General features: G+C 38.2%; 1 protein-coding gene across 5 annotated transcripts in view; it reads left to right on the top strand.

Moving 5' to 3' along the window:
• The window catches only part of aatka (apoptosis-associated tyrosine kinase a), a 63,142-nt gene extending 43,670 nt beyond the window's left edge, over nt 1-19,472 (top strand). For 4 of the 5 annotated variants that reach the window (XM_073856940.1, XM_055187581.2, XM_055187597.2 and 1 more), the window contains exons 4-14: nt 4,694-4,773; nt 6,104-6,222; nt 6,794-6,881; nt 8,572-8,705; nt 9,027-9,111; nt 9,201-9,322; nt 9,404-9,553; nt 10,290-13,524; nt 13,631-13,775; nt 14,328-14,528; nt 14,652-19,472. In XM_073856940.1, coding sequence (XP_073713041.1) covers nt 4,694-4,773; nt 6,104-6,222; nt 6,794-6,881; nt 8,572-8,705; nt 9,027-9,111; nt 9,201-9,322; nt 9,404-9,553; nt 10,290-13,524; nt 13,631-13,775; nt 14,328-14,528; nt 14,652-14,680 — 4,388 coding nt within the window. In that variant the 3' untranslated portion in view covers nt 14,681-19,472. Of the gene's footprint in view, nt 1-3,675; nt 4,522-4,693; nt 4,774-6,103; nt 6,223-6,793; nt 6,882-8,571; nt 8,706-9,026; nt 9,112-9,200; nt 9,323-9,403; nt 9,554-10,289; nt 13,525-13,630; nt 13,776-14,327; nt 14,529-14,651 lie in introns of those variants that run through there. The other variant, XM_055187606.2, reaches the window with a different exon arrangement.

The following is a 19,472-nucleotide window of genomic DNA, read 5'->3' as shown; positions in this document are numbered from 1 at the left end:
GTGACATTTACATTGCTAATGCTGTGCTTTACTAGTCGAGCTACAGTTTAATGTGTCTTTTCGAGTTTGTAAAGACTTTCACACTACGTGGTAAAGTGACACATATTATTACAACACAGATATTAAAAGCTTTTATACATTTTGTTGGCAAGAATTAAAATTTTATTGAGGAGGGGTCCAACTACAGTATACATCTAATCAGATTTGGATTAGCTGAAACACAGCCAAAATTATACAGTTAAGCTTTTTTAATATAATCATTTGCACAATAGGCTTTAATAATTTAATACTGAGCTACTCACAAATTGTTTGCAAATAAAAAATGATTTAATGCATGTCAGGCTTGATGCGTGTTAACCATTCAGTGACAGGCACACAAACAAAAGCACTTTCTATTCAGTACATCTGACTATATACAGACAATAAAAGCGATTCATAAGCTTGCTACATTTCAGGATATGAGTTGCAGTCTGTGTCAGTTGTGTAGATGTCATTTTCAGCTGGATAGGAATGTGGCCTCCTCCTAATGTCTTTATTTCCTACTCACTGATAACATTTATACATTTCTATAATTATGGCCAAATCAGAAGAAATCTCATTACCCGGAAATCATGTTATATTCTGTACAGAGTCGCAGTTGGGTTTCACAATGGATGTACACCCCGGTCAAAAATTAGTAATCACTTACTTAGCATTTATATATATATATATATATATATATATATATATATATATATATATATATATATATATATATATATATATATACATATATTTGCCACATTGTAGAATAATAGTAAACTTATTAAAACTATAGCATAATACAAATAGCGTAATGTGAGAATTATGTTGTGACTAAAAGCATCCAAAATAAATCAATATTTCATCATCTGCTGTGTAGTCACCTTTTCCCTAAAATTTGCTAAATCTTACTTGTGGCATTTTAGCAAAGGTTTCATCCTGAGGTGAATTTTAAATAAGTTCACATCCATCTGAACTATCATTGGCTGTGTTTTCTTCAATATTTGATCTAAATGATTCTAAAGTTATAAAACCATAATGCTTCAGCATGTAAGGTCTTTTTATACACCACCGATAATATAGTTATTTATATTATATTGCATTTTGGTCAATTATCCTCCCAAAAGTTACACTGCACCTTTAAAAATATTTTTTTCTTATGAAAGAAATTAATGTTTGTCATAACTATATTTTTGTATACAAGAGTAATTTCAAGCATTTAAATAATCACCTTCATAGTAAAATATTTTTAAGATCATGGGAAACATTTTAGCTGAACTTTTGACCGGTACTGTATAAAAGTATGTGTGAAAGCTGGAATATGGAGCTGTTTTATGTTTACTTTAATGTGCTGTGTGAAACAGGCCAAAGACCACAAACTGTTTAGAAATGTAGAATACTTTATCACTGTAATGTAATCAAACTAATATGTATTAATGTGTACATTTATCTAAAAGCATTTTCTTTGGGAGTCAAACCCATGACCTCGGCATTGTTGATGTTAATCACAATCTTAAATTTAATGTAAGACAGTGTACAAATACACTGTGATCAAAATACTTTTCAACTTTTATTTTCTCACTTAAAGGGAAACATTTAAGGTGGGAAAACTTTAAAAAATTACTTACGATTTTTCAACTTAAAATTTTCACTTAAAGTGAAAAGTTTTTACTTTTCACAGTGTACACAGTATATACTTACACATAAAATGTAGTACAGGGTGTTAAAGGGAGGTGTGTATGCATATATATATATATATATATATATATATATATATATATATATATATATATATATATATATATATATATATATATATATATATATATATATATATATATATATATATATATATATATATATATATATATATACTAGGGATGGGACTATTACCGGTTTCACCATTAACCACGATAAAATGTCCTGACGGTTAGTATTATCATTTAAAAGTTAATTATCATTACAACCGTGTTTGATTATCGTGATTTTGAAAACTCGCTGTAAATCCTGTCCAGCCAGAATTAGTTTGACGCAGGCGCGCACATGCAGCATAGTTTTTTGCACAGTAGGCATTTAAGGGTTAATGTATTGTATTCATTCACGGTAAACTTATTAGACAGTTTTTTAGCACAGAAATAATTTCAGGGACATCAAAAATATTAAATTGTGATTTTCAAAAATAAAACTTGTTCAAATGTTTTCAGTGTGTGTATCAGTTATTTTTGAACATTTCCATCTCATTTGAACAAAACCATGATAATATTGATAACCGTGATAACTCTGGTCACTATAATCATGATTTGAAATTTTCATACCGTCCCATCCCTAACATATACACACACAGTACACACACACTGTAAAAAAAGCAGCATGAAGTTTGCAAGGCAATTTAATGTATTATTACTAAGTTTTGAGCAGTTGACATATAGTTGACATAACTTATTAAAAACTAAGTAACCTAATTTTAGCATAAAATATATGTTGATTTGACAAAATGCTGCAGTTTTTACAGTGTCTGTTGAAAAAAAATTAAGTCACCCAACAGCATTGTAAATACAAATACATCTTTGGATACAAAGACACATTAAAGATGTGATTAAAAAACAGGGTTACTCCAAAAAATTTATATTTCTGACATGTATTTCTTAAAATACATGCAGTATTCAAGCATGTATTTATATTTGTATATTTATCAAGATTAGAAAAACATTTTTTCCATTTTAATTTTTAGTAAATGAATGCAAATAAAAATATTATTTTATTAGAAACTTGGCAGAAATGTTGTCTGTAGGTGGCAGAATGAAACAAAAATCATAATTTTACTTAAAGACATACACAAAAAAATATAAGGCAGCAAAGATTTTTTTACAGTTTAAATTTAATCAAAGTTTAAATTTAATTTTTTCTGTGGCTGTATACATACAGTATATAGTGGAGATCAAAATTAGAGAACATCAACCACTGCATGAAAGAAGATCAGGACTAAAAGTTTTAAGGGTTACAGTCATCAAAAATGAGTATAGAGGACTTTTTTTAATTACTTCAGCACATTCGTTTTTTACACTTCTACTTACTTTACTTATTTAACTTTATACTTTATTAGTCCCATCGCTGGGAAATTTATCTTGGACAACGTGCAAGTCAGTACATACCTTATAATAATAATACAGCATGCATTAAAAACACATAAAAATAAAATAAAATATAAATACATAAAAACACAGTGGTAATTCACAGTATTTTGTACTTCTCCTTGATCCTTGAGTACTTCTCTGGTGGGATTTCAGTCTATTCTTCTTCCAAGCTCAAAAAAAGTTTTAAATTATTGTTTTTTAAATTTTTATCTCCACTGTATTTTTTTCTCACAGTAGTTAGTCCTAGTTGAGATTTTTTTATCCATTTAAGCCTCTAGCCTACTTGGTCTAAAATTTTTTGTTAAAAGATCAAGTAAAATTTCTTATTTAAACCATTTGTAATCGTAGGCCATCTCTTTACCCGCGGTGCTGTGTGTTAATGCATTTTTAACATGGCCCAGAGGCTGCTCTGGGAATGCCAGGAGTGGGATGGGAATGCACAACTCACAGATTCCACAGAAATGATATAAAAGGCCAGTTTAAGAAAAGAGAGAGATAGTTGTGTGTCAGGAATGAGGGGTTGTGGAGGGAGGGAGGGGGGCACTTATTGCCGTGACAATCCTCGCTCTGAGGAGCAGAGAATAGGCCTTGTGTCCGGGTTGGTACTGGGGTACCAGGCGCTGAACCGCTGCGGACAAAAGCCACAATTTAGTTGCGACAGGGAGCGTGAGGGGCTGGAATGAGAGGCTTCTGGAACGCTGCAGAGGAGGAGAACAGTTTAGCGCATTAATACAGGCATGGGTCCACCAGAGCGCACACACACTGTGAGACCTGATGGTAGCGCAGGAGGAGGTGTGTGGGGGCTTAGTGTTAATGACAGAGGTCTTTTTGCTCGTCACAGTGCTTTATTTGTTTACAAGTCTCGCTGAGACATGAAGATAGAGAAGGGGGCAGAGGAGAGAGGGTTATTATGTGCTTATGCCATTGCTGGCTTGTGCAGAAGCATTTGGCATGTGCGGAGCTACGCAGCGGACACGCGTCCAAGGCTAAGAGACACTTGGCACTTTAAACGGCGACCTCACGGCGGGAGCTGTTCGTTTCACCGCAGCTTTAGGTCAATCTTATCGCTGACTCCCAGAAAGGTCCAGCTGAGATTTTCAGTCCGGTGCATTATGGGAATGTTGTGGAACGGCGTATCTCAGAGCGGGGATGTGCACTCTGTCGCCGGGAAGCAAGAAAGCCAGCGCTGCTTTCTCAGCTGTCCGAGGCCATGGAGGGTTACATCCCTGGTGTGTGGATGGAGACACGGAGAATCAAAGAGCTCCATCTCCACTCGATTTCGTGGGACCTACAACCTACAGTTTACTACTCGGCAAGGACAGCTGATTTTGATCCTCTCCAATACCAATAAAAATGATGGATCAAGGTATCTGGTTTGAATGTACATTTTAAACTTGTTTTATAGGTTCTCCTTTTTAGAATTTGCTTGGATTAAATCTCCTACTGTTGGACTGCTTTTATAATCGTGCTCTTCCTTTTTTGGGGATCACTCACTGTTTGTTTGTGTTATATATGTCTTTTATCTCTGTTTCTTGCAGTTCAGCTGCCGAAGTCGGTAGATCTTGGACGGCACAGCCTCCTCTACATAAAAGAAATTGGACATGGCTGGTTTGGCAAGGTGAGACTGCTACAATGAACACAAGCAAAACTAGAATATGGATTTTTTGTGTCCACTTTATAGACAAAATTATATGGACACCCTGTTCCAAAAAAACATGTTTATTACGCGACACTCGAAAATCCTTGATTCTGATTGGCCAATCACAACATTCCAAGGTATGTTATTCCCGAAATAACAACCGCCTGAAACTAATAACGCATGCTAACCTGGATGCTGCAAATCATTTTGTCAGGCACAGATTAATATTACACAAAAATTAAATGTAAATATGTCATTTAATAAAATATATGACAATATAATTACAAATGATTAAACCAAACAGTGTGTTTATGACATTTGAACGTCTTATATTAAAACCCGAATATAAACAGGTATTTGTTAAAAATGAGCTAAGAAAATATTTCAAATCAATATTTAATTTTCCTTACCTTACTTATGAGCTAAATAGGCGTGAAATAGGCCGAATAACGTACAGACAGATGGTTTTTATCGCCAAATAAACCCCTTTAGTGTCATACAAGACCTGATCACACTGTTGTGCCTTATTTCTGTGATAACAACCTGCTGCCTATACATTATCCCCTACTTAACATACATTTAACTTACATTTGACACAGATGCTTTTATCCTAAGGGACTTTCAGTGCATGACAGGGAATACATTTTATCAGTATACAGTATGTGTTCCCTGGGTTCAAACCCATGACCTTTTGCGCTGGTAATGCAATGCTGTACTACTGAGCTATAAAGGAGCACAGCAACTTCCCGAAATTCCAGTCAAACCAAATATTAGTCCAATACCATAAACAAAATGACACGTAAAGGATTTTTTGGAAAGAATCCTTTAATGTGCCAAAATTACTGTACTCCTGTGTACTGATGTTGGGTTATAGCTCTGAATCATAATCTTAAACGCCAAAGTTGGGTTCAGTCAAATTTTTCCAAAATAGGCAGACTCCACTATTTCTTTATAAACACTGCTTTGTGCATGGGGGCATTGTCGTTTTGGAATAGAAACGGGCGGTGCCCAAAATTCTGCCATAAAAATCAAAGAATGCAATTCTTTAAGATCATTACGTACTATAGCATTAATATTTGTTCTACAAAAATGACTAAAATAGCCAAACTTGTTCATTAGATGGGGGCATCTACATACTTTTGACCATTTAGTGTATGTGATGCAGTGTGACTTTACTTGTATGTGTGGCCATTTTACAAAGTATGAAAAGTATCATGCCAAGTCTTCATTCTCTGTAAATCTCTGCTGTAAGTTTCACACGTTCAGGTGTGAATTGTTTCTTCTGTTTTGTGTTTTTTTTTTTTTTTAGGTTTTACTGGGGGAGGTGAATGCTGGACTCAGCACCACACAGGTTGTGGTTAAGGAGCTAAAGGCTAGTGCCAGTGTACAGGAGCAGATGCAGTTCTTGGAGGAAGTTCAACCGTATCGTTATAAATCACACACAAACCTTCATATCCTCTGTTTAATGATGTTTTGTGTCACACAATATTTGGCGCAAAATTACAGTGACACCACATGAATAATAGCTCTCATTTGTTAGAATAAAACACATACTCTGTCATGTGAGTGAACATATCATAAAATACTTTTTTCATGTATAAGTGCTATAACCTGGCCCCCAGTGTTTGTATCAACCTAGAAAATGTGAAAAAGATCAACCCAGTAACTTAGTTTTGTTAAATCATTCTATGCAAGCATGTGAAAAAAATAATTGAAATTTGGCTCCCCTTGTGATGTCAGAAGGGGATAATATCGCCCCTTAATCTGCACTATCCAACCACGGCACTGCCATTTAGTGCAGAGATCAGCTCATTTGCATTTACAAGGACACACACAAAAACTCACACCTACAAAGTGGCAATTTTAACATGCTATAATAAATTATCTGTATGATATTTTGAGCTAAAACTTCACATATGCACTCTGGGGACACCAAAGATTTATTTGACATCTTAAAAAAGTCTTGTGAAATGTCTCCTTTAATGTAAGTTTCTCACAGGGTGCTCCAGCATCCTGCTCTGTTGCAGTGTATGGCCCAGTGTTCAGAAGTCACGCCCTATCTGTTGGTTATGGAGCACTGTCCCATGGTAAGTCAGTGACCCGATCACTCCAACATATTACTTACAGTATGAACAGGATGCTCCCTCTGCTGGTCACAGTGGGACTTGAATGTCTACAATGGACAGTGTATGAAAACAAATCTAAATTAATTCCATATTAATCAGTAAGGCTTTTTTTTCTTTTAAAATAACAGGAAAATTTTATCATTTGGTTACATGTTTCTTACATTTTATTTGAATCAATCTAAATTTTGATTTCATGTGTCCCCTTTTTTTGAAATCCAAGATAAATCTCATGATACGTCAGCATCAAAGTTTTACATTGAATTTAATCTTTGACATGATCTTACTCAGTCAGTATTAAAGATATCAAGGTTATATTTTTACATAAGATTCGTATTTAGATTTTATGTGAAAAACCATAAATCACAAAAAATGACTTCAAAAGACTTGGTCACATATTAATATGCAGTTGAATTTTTGCACACATTAATTTATCTACAGTTATTTATTTAAATGCTACTTCTGCATAGTGAATATTTATACAGTACATATTTCTGTTGAAAAGAAGTTCAATACATTTTTGGTTTACATCCCTGCTGAAGTTTAGCCTCAGGTTTACAGCCGATTGGTCAGGTCAGCGCCAAGAGGGGGCAAAAGGGGGCATTGCCCCCTCAGATGTGATTTGTGACCCCTCAGTTTATTTTTGGTATTTATGGCAAGGTTTATAAACGAGGTCTTACGGTACAGTTTCAATTAGGTATCTTTTTTGTGTGCTTACAAGACTGAAATAAACTAAAAATATAAAGAAAATTCCTTTATCGTTTTGTTATTTTCTATTTAATTTATACGCTATGCGTCTCCGACTGGCACTGAAGTCTGAATAATCACACTAAAAGATGATTGGACAGGAAGGGATAAACAATGATTTCTATTGGCTGCATGACAATTTCTATTGGCTGCCTGTTGTGCTGGGTGCCTTTCATTTAACACAGCTCAGTAAGGTCAGCGGTGAGTCGTGTAATTCTCAAAATAAAAATAATTGTAAAGTGCAAAACTATTGTAGCCTTGATTTATGGTAGCATTTACTAAACATGTAATAAAACGATATTTTTTTGTGAGTGAACTACCTTTTTCCACATTTGTAAACAGCACCCAACCTGTACAATAACATTTATGGACAGGGTTTTATCCTAAATGTATCCGCTTTATGACTTATGATATGCACTATTTAGTAAGTTTAAGCTACACTGCGTGTTCAGAAATTCATGGCCAAATGAAAAAGATTACAGTTCTTCTAAAAAAGGTAAGATATTATTAAAATTATGTTTTTTTTCCCAAATTAAACTTTAAAAGTTATAATTTTATTAGTTTTGTCTGTTTGGTTAGCTGTGCAATATACTTGTGCAAACATTGTGTTTGAGGGAACTGCCAAAAGCAAGCAATCTGTGTGTTTTTGGTTTAAAGTTAAGCCCCCTTAAAAAATCATTGTGCCCCGAGTCATTTAATTCTGCGATTGGTCTATTAGAGATGATACAGCTTTGACACGAAGCTGTCATGGGTCATTTCCGATGTAAGCGTGGTGTCAGAACACATTAATGACACCAGAAAGATAATTTGTCATTGCATCAAAGTGATAAATGTTCCCACTGCATTACATTTTAACTAACCAAAATTGTATTATTATAATATTTCAAATGATGCTTGGTTTTTACAGGGAGATGTTAAAGGATACCTCCGAAGCTGTCGGGCAACAGATTCTGTGACCCCTGACCCCACGATCCTTCAGCGGATGGCATGCGAGATAGCTTCTGGCCTTACGCACCTTCACAAACACAATTATATCCACAGGTGAGGATCTGGTCATCTTTGGCCTTTTCACGCATGCTGGTTATCTTGGGTTTATTCCATCCAGCAGGTCACTTGGGATTCAGCTCTGGTGTCTCCTGGCAACAATATCCTGGTGCTGACTGAGTGCATGTCACAGACTCCAGCATCAGTGATTTTGTTGCTGGGGGAAAACCTATCGCTCAACGAACGTCATCAATTATTTGTAAGGCCTCACTGAACAAAATGTCCTTAGACAATGGAGACTTTCGTAACTTGTGTCATTAATGTTGGCCACTGACAGGAACTTTTAATGCAAACATTACTCCATTCTGGCCTTTTCAGTGACCTGGCCCTCAGGAACTGTCTTTTGACCTCAGAACTTGCAGTGAAAATTGGAGACTATGGCCTTTGCCACAACAAGTACAAGGTGAGCCTGTAAAGATTGTTTGGATTGCTGACCAGTCATGCTTTTAAGTCTTGCTTATTTAATATCAATGGATTTTCGCCCTCTATTAGGATGACTATTACGTGACAGCAGACCAAATATGGGTTCCTCTACGCTGGATTGCACCAGAACTTATTGACGAAGTCCATGGAAATCTCTTAGTGGTGGACCAAACCAAGGCCAGCAATGTCTGGTGGGAAATAATTGAATAAAACCCTGTATTTGTGTGAAATAAAGACTGTGTTTTAAACCGAAATGTTCTCTGACCTTGCAGGTCACTGGGTGTGACGATATGGGAGTTGTTTGAACTGGGTAACCAGCCTTACAGGCACTATTCTGATAGGCAGGTTTTAACATACGCTGTGAAGGAACAGCAGCTCAAACTGCCAAAGCCCCAGCTGAAAGTGCCTCTGTCTGAACGCTGGTGAGTCGTTCTGTGAGTCATAATCATCATCATCGGTCCATCCCCCTCAGCTCAGCCAATCCCCTTAAGCACATACAAACCAATAAGTGTTCCTAAACCACAGGCACACCCACCAATCACTTTTCTTTTAAACAGACATACTGCATAGTAATCAGTGCTACAGGTACTTCATCCAGTCAATACTTTTTTCTCTGGCAAGACCAACAAATCAATAGTACTCAAATCCATTGTGGTCAATCATTAATTCTCCTCCTCTGTAGGCCTATCAATCATATTTATTCAGTACTATAAGCACACAGCCATTCATTCTACCCCCACACACTAGCAATCATTGTCCATTTAATCACGAGCAGTCATGCAAACCAGTATACAACTCCCTCTTCTAGTGGACACTTAACAATGAATGACCCTACTTTAAATCTGCAAGGTTGCTAAACTGAACATATTTTAAACCATCACCTAATGGGTTTCTGGCCATCATCCATACTAGTATTCTTTTTTAAGCAGACAATAAAACAAAAAGATAATATAGAACCATAACACGCAGTTTATTTAAATCATTAAGTACACGCAAACGCTGACATTTGAGTTTTAAGGGTTCCAGAACTTGAATAAATGGGGAACAGAGATTGCAAAAACAATTTGGCCAACTATCTATTAGCAATCAAACATTCCCTGTTTGTGCAAAATATTATTTTTGGATCTAAGATGCAATTTCTGTCATGATTGTTGGCAGGTTCGAGGTAATGCAGTTCTGTTGGCTGCAGCCTGAGCAGAGGCCTGTGGTGGAGGAGGTTCACCTACTGCTAAGCTATTTGTGTGCTAAGGGTGCCACCGAGACTGAGGAGGATTTTGAGAAGCGCTGGAACTCTCTCAGGCCAAGTCTGGGCTCCAGCAGCTCCCAGAGAACCCCTGCACCTGAAGTAGCCTCTTCAGCTTCCTCTTCTTTTCCTCTACTTGAACAATTCTCTATGGCAGACAGCTTCCAGTCGGAGAATGGGGACGACATACTGACCGTAACTGAGACCAGCCAGGGCCTCAACTTTGAATATAAATGGGAGCAGGCCCGAGCTGAGCAACCCTACTGCTCCTCTTCAGCTAGTGGACAATTGGGAAAGAATAACCCACATTATCAGGATGTGTATTACCCTCTAAGCAACTCTGCAGGTAGCTGCAAGGGTGATAGTCTTGGACACTCTCCATCCTACTATAAGTCAGACCATCCAGCAGTTGTTCCAGTGCTGAGTGCACACAGTCCCTCAGTAAGCAGTGAGTATTACATTCGCATTGAGGAACCAGTTGAGTGTAACATCAATTTAGAAGACAGCGTTCTTGATTACAGCCCAACAGCTGAGGCCAGAAACAATAGCTTGTCGACTATGAGCAGGAGAAGCCCGATTGGGGCTCATCCAAACATCTACTGGTCAGCAGCTAAAGAACCCATAGGTAATGATTATGATTCAGATAGTAGCCCAACCATGGAGCCACTTCAGAGAACTTTATTAAGCTCCATAGAGACAAATCAGTCGGAAGAGTATTTTTCTTCTAGTGACAGGGATTTCTTTCATGAACAATCACCTCAAGCAGGGTCAGATGTTCACTTGTTAAGAGGTTCAGACTCTCATCGGCAAAGAAGAGGGTCAGAAAGTCTCTGCCACAGACTGGAGGTGGTAAGGGAAAGCCCACCTGGGGTTTCCATTTCTCATAGCAGTCCCAGCTTGGCACATTGTGATCCCTACCTTGAATCTAACCAGAGAGCTGCAGAAAGGAGTGGGGCCAATGAGGCATACTATGACATGATGGGCCACATACAAAAGAATGTTCCCAGACCCTACTACATGAGTGCTGATATTGCAGTTGGTGATGGCCTTCTTTTAGGTAGGGGGAGTGCTGAACTAGATGATGATGATGATCTTTTTTCTCAGAATGCATCAAATAACTGGAACTCCAACCACTCAGCAAACAACAACAGTTTAAGTGATCGAATACACGCTGTTGGTTTTCGAGATGCGTACCTTGATTTACGTCACCCGACCCCCTCTTCTCATGATGGAATTTTGAAATCAAGAGTATCAGAAACAAGCAACAGTTGTACTTACAATTACACAGATTCTTTCAGAGTCCACTCGTATATGGAAGCCACAGACAGTACGTCCACCATAAGCACTCACACAGATTCAGATGGTGGTGAATACTTGCATCTATGCCCTGAAGGTAGTGATGTTGAATCATCTTCCAAATGTCATTCTGTCACTGAAAGTCAGTATAATCATCCCCAGGAAATGAACATTGCTCATAAACATATCAAAGACAATGCATCAACTATTCCAACAGATACTGTAACAACTAAAGAAAATGTGTTACTTGACACAAGGATATCACTTGCACAAAAACTGACACCTGAAACTAATGGTTCCACTGGAGTCAAAAGTGTAAAGAATCTTTCCTGTCCTAGGGATCTGTCTGAAACTATCTCGGAGTGTAGCCATTTGGCAAACAGTGGGGTAATGCCCAACAAATCCAGCATAAGCTTGGTGGAAATTAATGACTGCAGTGATGATGATGTCACAGACATCACCTCTGGGGCATTTGGAGATTATCATTTGGACTATGCAGAAGTGGGACATTTTGACCTGACTCATAGACCATTACAGAGAGAGACTGAGTCCACACACCACAAGAACACAATTAATCTTGCTTCCAGCAGCAGTCCATGTGAGGACTTCAGTCCCGATAGTTACAACACGTCCATTCAGCCTAAATCCCTAGACAGTGGCTATGACACAGAGAACAATGAGTCCCCAGAGTTTATCATGAAGGACCTTGAAGGCAATCCAGCCCTTAGCACCAGTGTGGAATCAGATGAGTGTGACATGGTCCTCCAGATGGACTTAGATGAAGATATCAATGTAATGCTTCTGCATCCATCCAGCAACAATCAGCTACAACTGTTGAACCTTGGGGACAGGAACCAATACAGAGACTCTGCTTATTTTTCTGACTATGACACAGAGAATGACAAGAGCCCAAATGAAAGAGTCTGCAATTTCTTCATACGCCAAGAAGAGGATGATGTCTTTGAGGTCAAAGATGAAAAGGATGGCTCAATAAAAACAACTGGCAGTGAAGGATACAGAGTGGAGGGATTTGACTTCTTAGTGCCAAAAAACAACAGTGCTGAGCTTCATGCAAAGCAATCATGTCTTAAAAAAACAAACCAAGATCTGCCTTCATCTTCAACATCAGCTCCAATCATTTCCATGCTTTCCCCCTTTCCCCCACAGATGGGGGGATGTTTGACCAAGGAGTCCACCCCAGATGATGGTATTGGGCTTGAGTCTGAGCACTCTGGAGAAGAGCCGAACACTGAATGCTACTCTTCAACTGTATCTGAAGGGTCCACCTCAACACAGGAAGCTTCAGGTGTGGAGGACCAAGCTAATGGAGGGACCAGATATTATTCATCAGCTGAATCAGACTCTACCATAGTAGAGTTCAATGGGGAAATAAGTAATGCAGACGACCAAGAGGACTGTGACAAAGTCGACAATCCAGAGCATGCAATGGATGATAATGACACGGAAAGAGAAGATGCAGTGAAAGAAGACTGTATGGGTCAAGTGTTTTCAAAACTAAAGAACGAGTCCTTGGAAAACATTCTTCCTGCCTTACCAGAAGACCTAGATGTTCCAGCTCCCCTCGGAAATGCAGAGGAGGTGGATGAGTATTCAGAGGATAGTGATGAGTCTGATGAAGAACTTCGTTGTTACAACATACAAGAGCAGAGTGATGAGAGTGACGAAGAGCTCCCCATGGTGCCTGTCATTGTGAGTGACCGTAGCAGTGCACGACATCTACGCAGCCTTCTCAAAATGCCCTCCATACTGACAGAGTCTTTCTGCGAGGAGCTGGATAGCAAGAAAAAAGCAGTGTCGTTTTTTGATGACGTCACTGTTTTTCTGTTTGACCAGGTTTGTAGTCTCAAGTAGCTTGCTGCTTTTCTCGGTTTTAATTTTATCAAGATATACTTTGGGAAAATACTTGTGTGACACAGTCCCTGTCTTGTTGTTTGACCAGGAGAGTCCCACAGGTGAGCTTGGGGACTACAGTTTTCCTGTACAGACAGAACCCAATGGCCAGGCTTCAGAGATATTGTCACCACAACTCCAGAATAGGGACACAGCCTTTGAGGATTCATCAGGGAGGAATTTGTCAGATGAAAGTGAGTATACAAAAACCACTATAGGGTATTCTTCCTTATATTAAACTAATCTGAAATCTGTCTTGGGTGGCACAGTGGCTTACAGCAGGGTTCCCCAAATCTTACCTTGGAGAGCCACAGCACTACATAGTTTAGGTCCAACCCTAATCAAACTTACCCACCTGTGATTTTCTAGTGATCATGAAGACCTTGATTGGCTTGCTCAGGTGTGGTTGATCAGGTCCGGAGCTAAACTCTGCAGTGCTCCGGCCCTCCAGGGCAAGACCCGGGGAACCCCGCCTTACACCAAGAAGGCCCCCGGTTCAAGCCTAGGCTGGGTTTCCTCTCACAGTGCAAAAATATGCAGATTAGGTAAATTGGAGATGTCAAATTGAACTTCCCTGAAGTGTGTATAGATCAACTTGTATAGATTAACCAGTTCACACCATGAATATAGCCACTGATGGAGGAATAGCATTAAGAATTAATATATAAATATATCTGAGTTAAAGTATTTAAATTAGATTTACTATCTTAGAAAATGTTTAAAAAAATGTTTTTCACTCAAAACAGGTGGAGCATTTGAGTTCCAGAATGATTATTCATTGATGCCAAGCCCCTCGACATCAGAACCTGGTTCTGAAGAAATCACCACACCACCCAACTCTCCCATCAACTCTCCAGATGAAAAACCAGCACCACCACTGTCCAGATTCAGTGTCTCCCGTTTCTCCATCACGCAGGTGTCTGACTCTGATGTGAACTCCAGGGGAGGTATGCCTTGATCTTTACTGCTTGCATACTTGATTAAATACATATATACTGTATGCAAAGACTGTGGTGTATGCATGTATTAAATATAAAAATATCAACTGGGTTTTTCTTTGTGTCACACAGGGAACAGTGAGAATGGATCAAAGGAATGAAGGCTTCATATTTTATCCCTTTGAAACAAAGACGTGTTTAGAACCCATTTGGGTTCTCCCGTATTGCTTTGTTTTTATTTTTAACGTGCCGGACAGGAAAGTCCAGTAAAACTGATAAGCTGTTTGGACAGAGTGCCTGATATTGTAGTGCTGGATTGATATTAGCCAAACCCGTTCTTGTGTTTCTTCACATTTGATGGTTAAGCGACACAATCGTTTGGAGACAACAGTTATGAGAACAGAAAAACAAATCTGTGTATCAGAATATATTTATTCTCTATGTATTACAAACATGATGTATGAAGATTATAACTTATTTGCACAATTCAGTATCGCTATCATGCTGAAATCATCCTTTCTACTTTCAAGCCGTAGGAAACAAAATAGAGACGATGCTGCTCTCCACATCTGCTTGTCGTGTCCCATGTTGTCAATCTGTGATTTAGATTCACAAATGTAGCGCTTGAAAACGTTTCAGGACCGAATAAGCTGCAAGTCAAGCTCCTTACTGTCATTGTATTTGCACAACAAATATTCTTCCCCTTAAAAAAAGGGGCAGAACGCATGCTGAGCCACTAAAATGTAATTACAGAAAAATATTAAACTATTTTTGGTCACTAAGCTAAAATATTTTAGCTCAGGGGTGTTGATTCAAATGTGGTACAAAAGTAGATAACATTTACAATTTAATCAATCAATCTTGAAAGTATTCAAGTCTCCATACATGATGCTCTTCGCTTTGATAAACAATTTCCTTAACATGAACAATACATTTTTATTGTTTAAACAGAGACATTTTTTTATTCATCTCTTTCCTTATTATTTAGATTTTGGTGAAGTAGTTGATATTATATATTTTATAAAAAGTGCAGTTAACAGGCTAGTCCTTCTGTATCATTGTTTCTAATTTAAATTATAACCCCTTTTTTTCTGCAAACACAAGACATATGTACACTCTCCGAAATAAAGGTACAAAAGCGGTCACTAAGATGGTACTAGTGCTGTGTTCAAAATATCGATACAATGCCACATCGTCATGAACTCCTAATGATGCGCGCATCGATACAGATACCTTGCAATCGCAGTTGATCCGTGATCCGTAAGAAAATTACGCATCTGCCCCATGGACAGTGTTGGGTAAGTTACTCAAAAAAGTAATTACATTCTAAATCCTATTTAGTAAATGATATAAAGAAAGGCTTGAAACGGCTTGAATAAATCATAAAAAAGTACATAAATTATTCTGGTCACACTTTTTAAGGTCACCATCCGCACACCTTGCCATAGTAACGTTAATAAACTCTGAACAAAAATGTAATTAAAAAATGTCTTGTATCGTGATGTGCATCATATCGTGGCATTGTATCAGGAATTTGTTGGCGATACACAGCCCCAGGCGGTACCCTTTCAAAAAGTTTCTTAAAAATACATTTTGGTACCTCATAGGTACAAATCAAGGGCCTAAAAGGAAAATTGCAAAGATCTAAATGCGAGTAAAAATCATAATCATCATAAGACCATTTTTTTTATTCTAGGCACAGCGATGATAAACTTCATGCAGCGCTGTGGAGGCCAATTGGTGTTTTTAACATCAAAGTAGAGTCAAGAACAGTGCTTGTGAATCGTTCTCGTGGTACTTTGATGTCATAATCCAGTCACTCTGCGCAGCTCTGTGGGAATTCGAACTCCACCAAAATGGAAACACGATGCGCAAACATTATAAACCGAAATGCCGAGCACTGTGGTGAATGACTATAAATTAAAGAGACTGGCTTGAATGTAAATACAGCGACAGAAAGGCATATATCAACCTAGCTAGCATGAATTTTTACAGCATTTATACATCTTTGTTAATGTTAGCTGATATAAGTGTTAGTTGGTCATTGTCTTTTCAAGGTAGTTTATGGGCATCAACTAATGTTTCAAGTTTAAAATGTTTATGTTAATGTCTGTCAATTAATAAATCCTGTAGAAGTATTATTTATTGTCAATTCAGGTTAACTAATGTAGCTAACTAATGTTGTTAATACCTAGTAGGCCTACCTTATTGCATAGGGTTACTAAGGGTGTTTTCAGACCAGAGCCTTTGTTTTTCGGAACCTTGGTTCGTTTAAGCCATAGACTGAAAGAAAAGATGGACCACGCCCATTCGCTCTCTTCCATTGGTGAAAAGTGAAGCCGCCAGTGTCCTGAACGGCGCTGACATCTTGGGTCTTGAGTCTGCGCAGTAGCGATTTCGGGACCAGTCCTGCGCCGTAGTGAGCAGGAAGTAAAGCCACGAAGTCCCGCCTTCGCAGAATGCGCATATCACAGCTGTCAATCATGACATCAAACTACCATTTTTATAGCATTAAATAACTAACTAAAAACAAACTTGTTTTAAAAACAAACAGTAAACTACAGTTAATGACAAAAACCAGCTTCGGAAAAAAGATAATTGAAGTGTATTTAAATTGTTTAGTTGGTCTTAAGTCCCATTGAATAACATGGAGGCGGGGTTTATGACCTATATTGGGACCAGTCACTGAGGAGTGATCAAGACGTTTTGGCTTCACTTTGGGGGCTTGTGCGGCACGCTTGGTTTAAGCATATGTGAACATGGCGAATATGCAAACGAACTCTGGAGCGGTTTGCTATATGTTTGAAAGCAATCCGACCCAATGGACATCTTATTGCTTTATTAACTTACTTGATAGCTCTTGGGTGATGAATTCTGGTGAACACGTCAACACCATTCAAAACCAAAGCGCACCTGTTCCTTATAAAATGTCTTTTAATTGCTCTTCTCCGCAATAGGTACATGGTAAGAATGTTGTCCCACCTAAGTTTTGATTCCTGCTTAAAATAATGAAGTAATTAACCCCGGTTACCCACAAATCCACACAATAATCCCGCAAAGCTGCTGTATGTCCATCCTGACGGACAACTTTGAGAGGAATTACGGAAAATCAACAGATGCACTCTGACCAATTAAAGGAGAGTTTACTCAAACGTGGCTTGTATTAACAAAGTCTGGTCCATTTGGAAATATTGGCTGTTTCTCAATTCTAAGAACGCAAAGAACGGACTTGCGTTCTCGTGGAGACCGGTCTTGCCAGGCGACCTCGGAAGAACGAACTCAGAAGGTCGCAAGAACACAGAACGCACTTGTGAGAATTGAGATGTGTGCGATCTTCCTGCTGGTCACGTGACCTCCCCAGATTTCAACGCGCAAGTCTGCACTCGATGCATCCTCGATAGCAAGAACAAATCCGGGTATTTTCACGTGTCCTCTGCACTTGCGTTCTTGAGAATTGGAAATTGTGACTGTTAATGATGACGTAGAGCGGACACAAGGACGCAAGATTGCTAAAGAACACATATTGAGAAACAGCCATAGCCTTGTGAATGCGAACCGAACCAAGATGAAATTGCAACATTGTAGCCATTTAACCCCGGTTTTGGAACAAAGCAATCAATCTGCAGGTCTGAAAACACCCGTAAGATGTAAAACAGAGATGTAAAACAGTTTCATGGCCAGAAAAAAAATATTCATGGTCGATTCATTTTCTCAAGTCACCAACTATTGGCCCTGTCAGTACCTAATAGTAGGCCTACATATTAGGACCTTTTTAATGGGTACTGCCCCAGTGACAGCTTTTGTACCTTTATTCTGACAGTGTCCAAAAGGCAGTTATACATTACAGTTACTCCAAAGAGCAATGAGAGTATTAAACCCGCCATAGTCCTTAACTAGTGATTGCCATACAATACTTATGGTGCTTGTCAAGATCCGAGAGCTTACGGCTACAGAAATCAGTTTTGCTTTTTAATCTACCCTCAGTTGAAGTAGGGTGACCATCATGTCTGTGAATTAAATCTGAATAAAGCAAACAATGGCAGCTTCTGCAGATCTGATCCTCCATCTGCGATCATAAAAGACTTGATTTGCATCAAGTAGATGTTTAAAATGACTAGAAACATTGCGGATGGTCCTGATGGCATGTGGGCCCGACTTGCTTTCACAGTTCCCCGTATATGATCTGATGTGTCACGCAAGAGTTATGATCTGTTTTACACAATGAAGTGTTTAAGTGTAACCTACTGCTGTACTTGTCCTCCTCTGCCTTGAATCATTTCATACACATTTGTGCCAATGATGTAAGCGTCACAATCACCGAACACTCGCTTTCTCTCTGTAATGCCTTTCAAGAGTTTTATACTGTGCTAACTTTTGTGGCAGTAGGTACTTTTCACACACAAAATGTATTGGTGTTTTATTGGTGGGTTAAGGTCGCCGAAGTACTGCAAGATCAAAAATATGTGAGACCCTGGAACACAAAACCAGTCATAAGTCACACGGGTATATTTGTAGCAATAAAAAAAGTCATTAGGATATTAAGTACAGATCATGTTCCATTATGATATTTTGTAAATTTTCTACCATAAATATCAAACATTTATTTATTATTAGTAATATGTGTTGCTAAGAACCTCATTTGGACAACTTTAAAAGGATTTTCTCAATATTTTGATTTCTTGCACCCTCAGATTCGATTTTAAAATAGTTTAGTATCTCTGCCAAATATTGTCCTATCCAAACAAACCATACATTAATGGAAAGCCCAATTTTAAGACAATATACCTTTATGACTGGGTTTGTGGTCCAGGGTCATTTTGTGAATGATTTGTAAACGTAAAACTGAGAGGAGACGATTGTTGTTACTGCCTCATAGTATTTCCTCGCAAATCATGCCTACTGTACTACTATCAAAATAAAACAAACTATAGTTTGCCTTTGTGCTTGTGACAA

Source organism: Misgurnus anguillicaudatus, chromosome 19, assembly GCF_027580225.2.
Source record: "Misgurnus anguillicaudatus chromosome 19, ASM2758022v2, whole genome shotgun sequence".
Taxonomy (NCBI): domain Eukaryota; kingdom Metazoa; phylum Chordata; class Actinopteri; order Cypriniformes; family Cobitidae; genus Misgurnus; species Misgurnus anguillicaudatus.
Note: the sequence above shows the minus strand (reverse complement) of the source record. Positions and strands in the feature narration are given on the sequence as shown.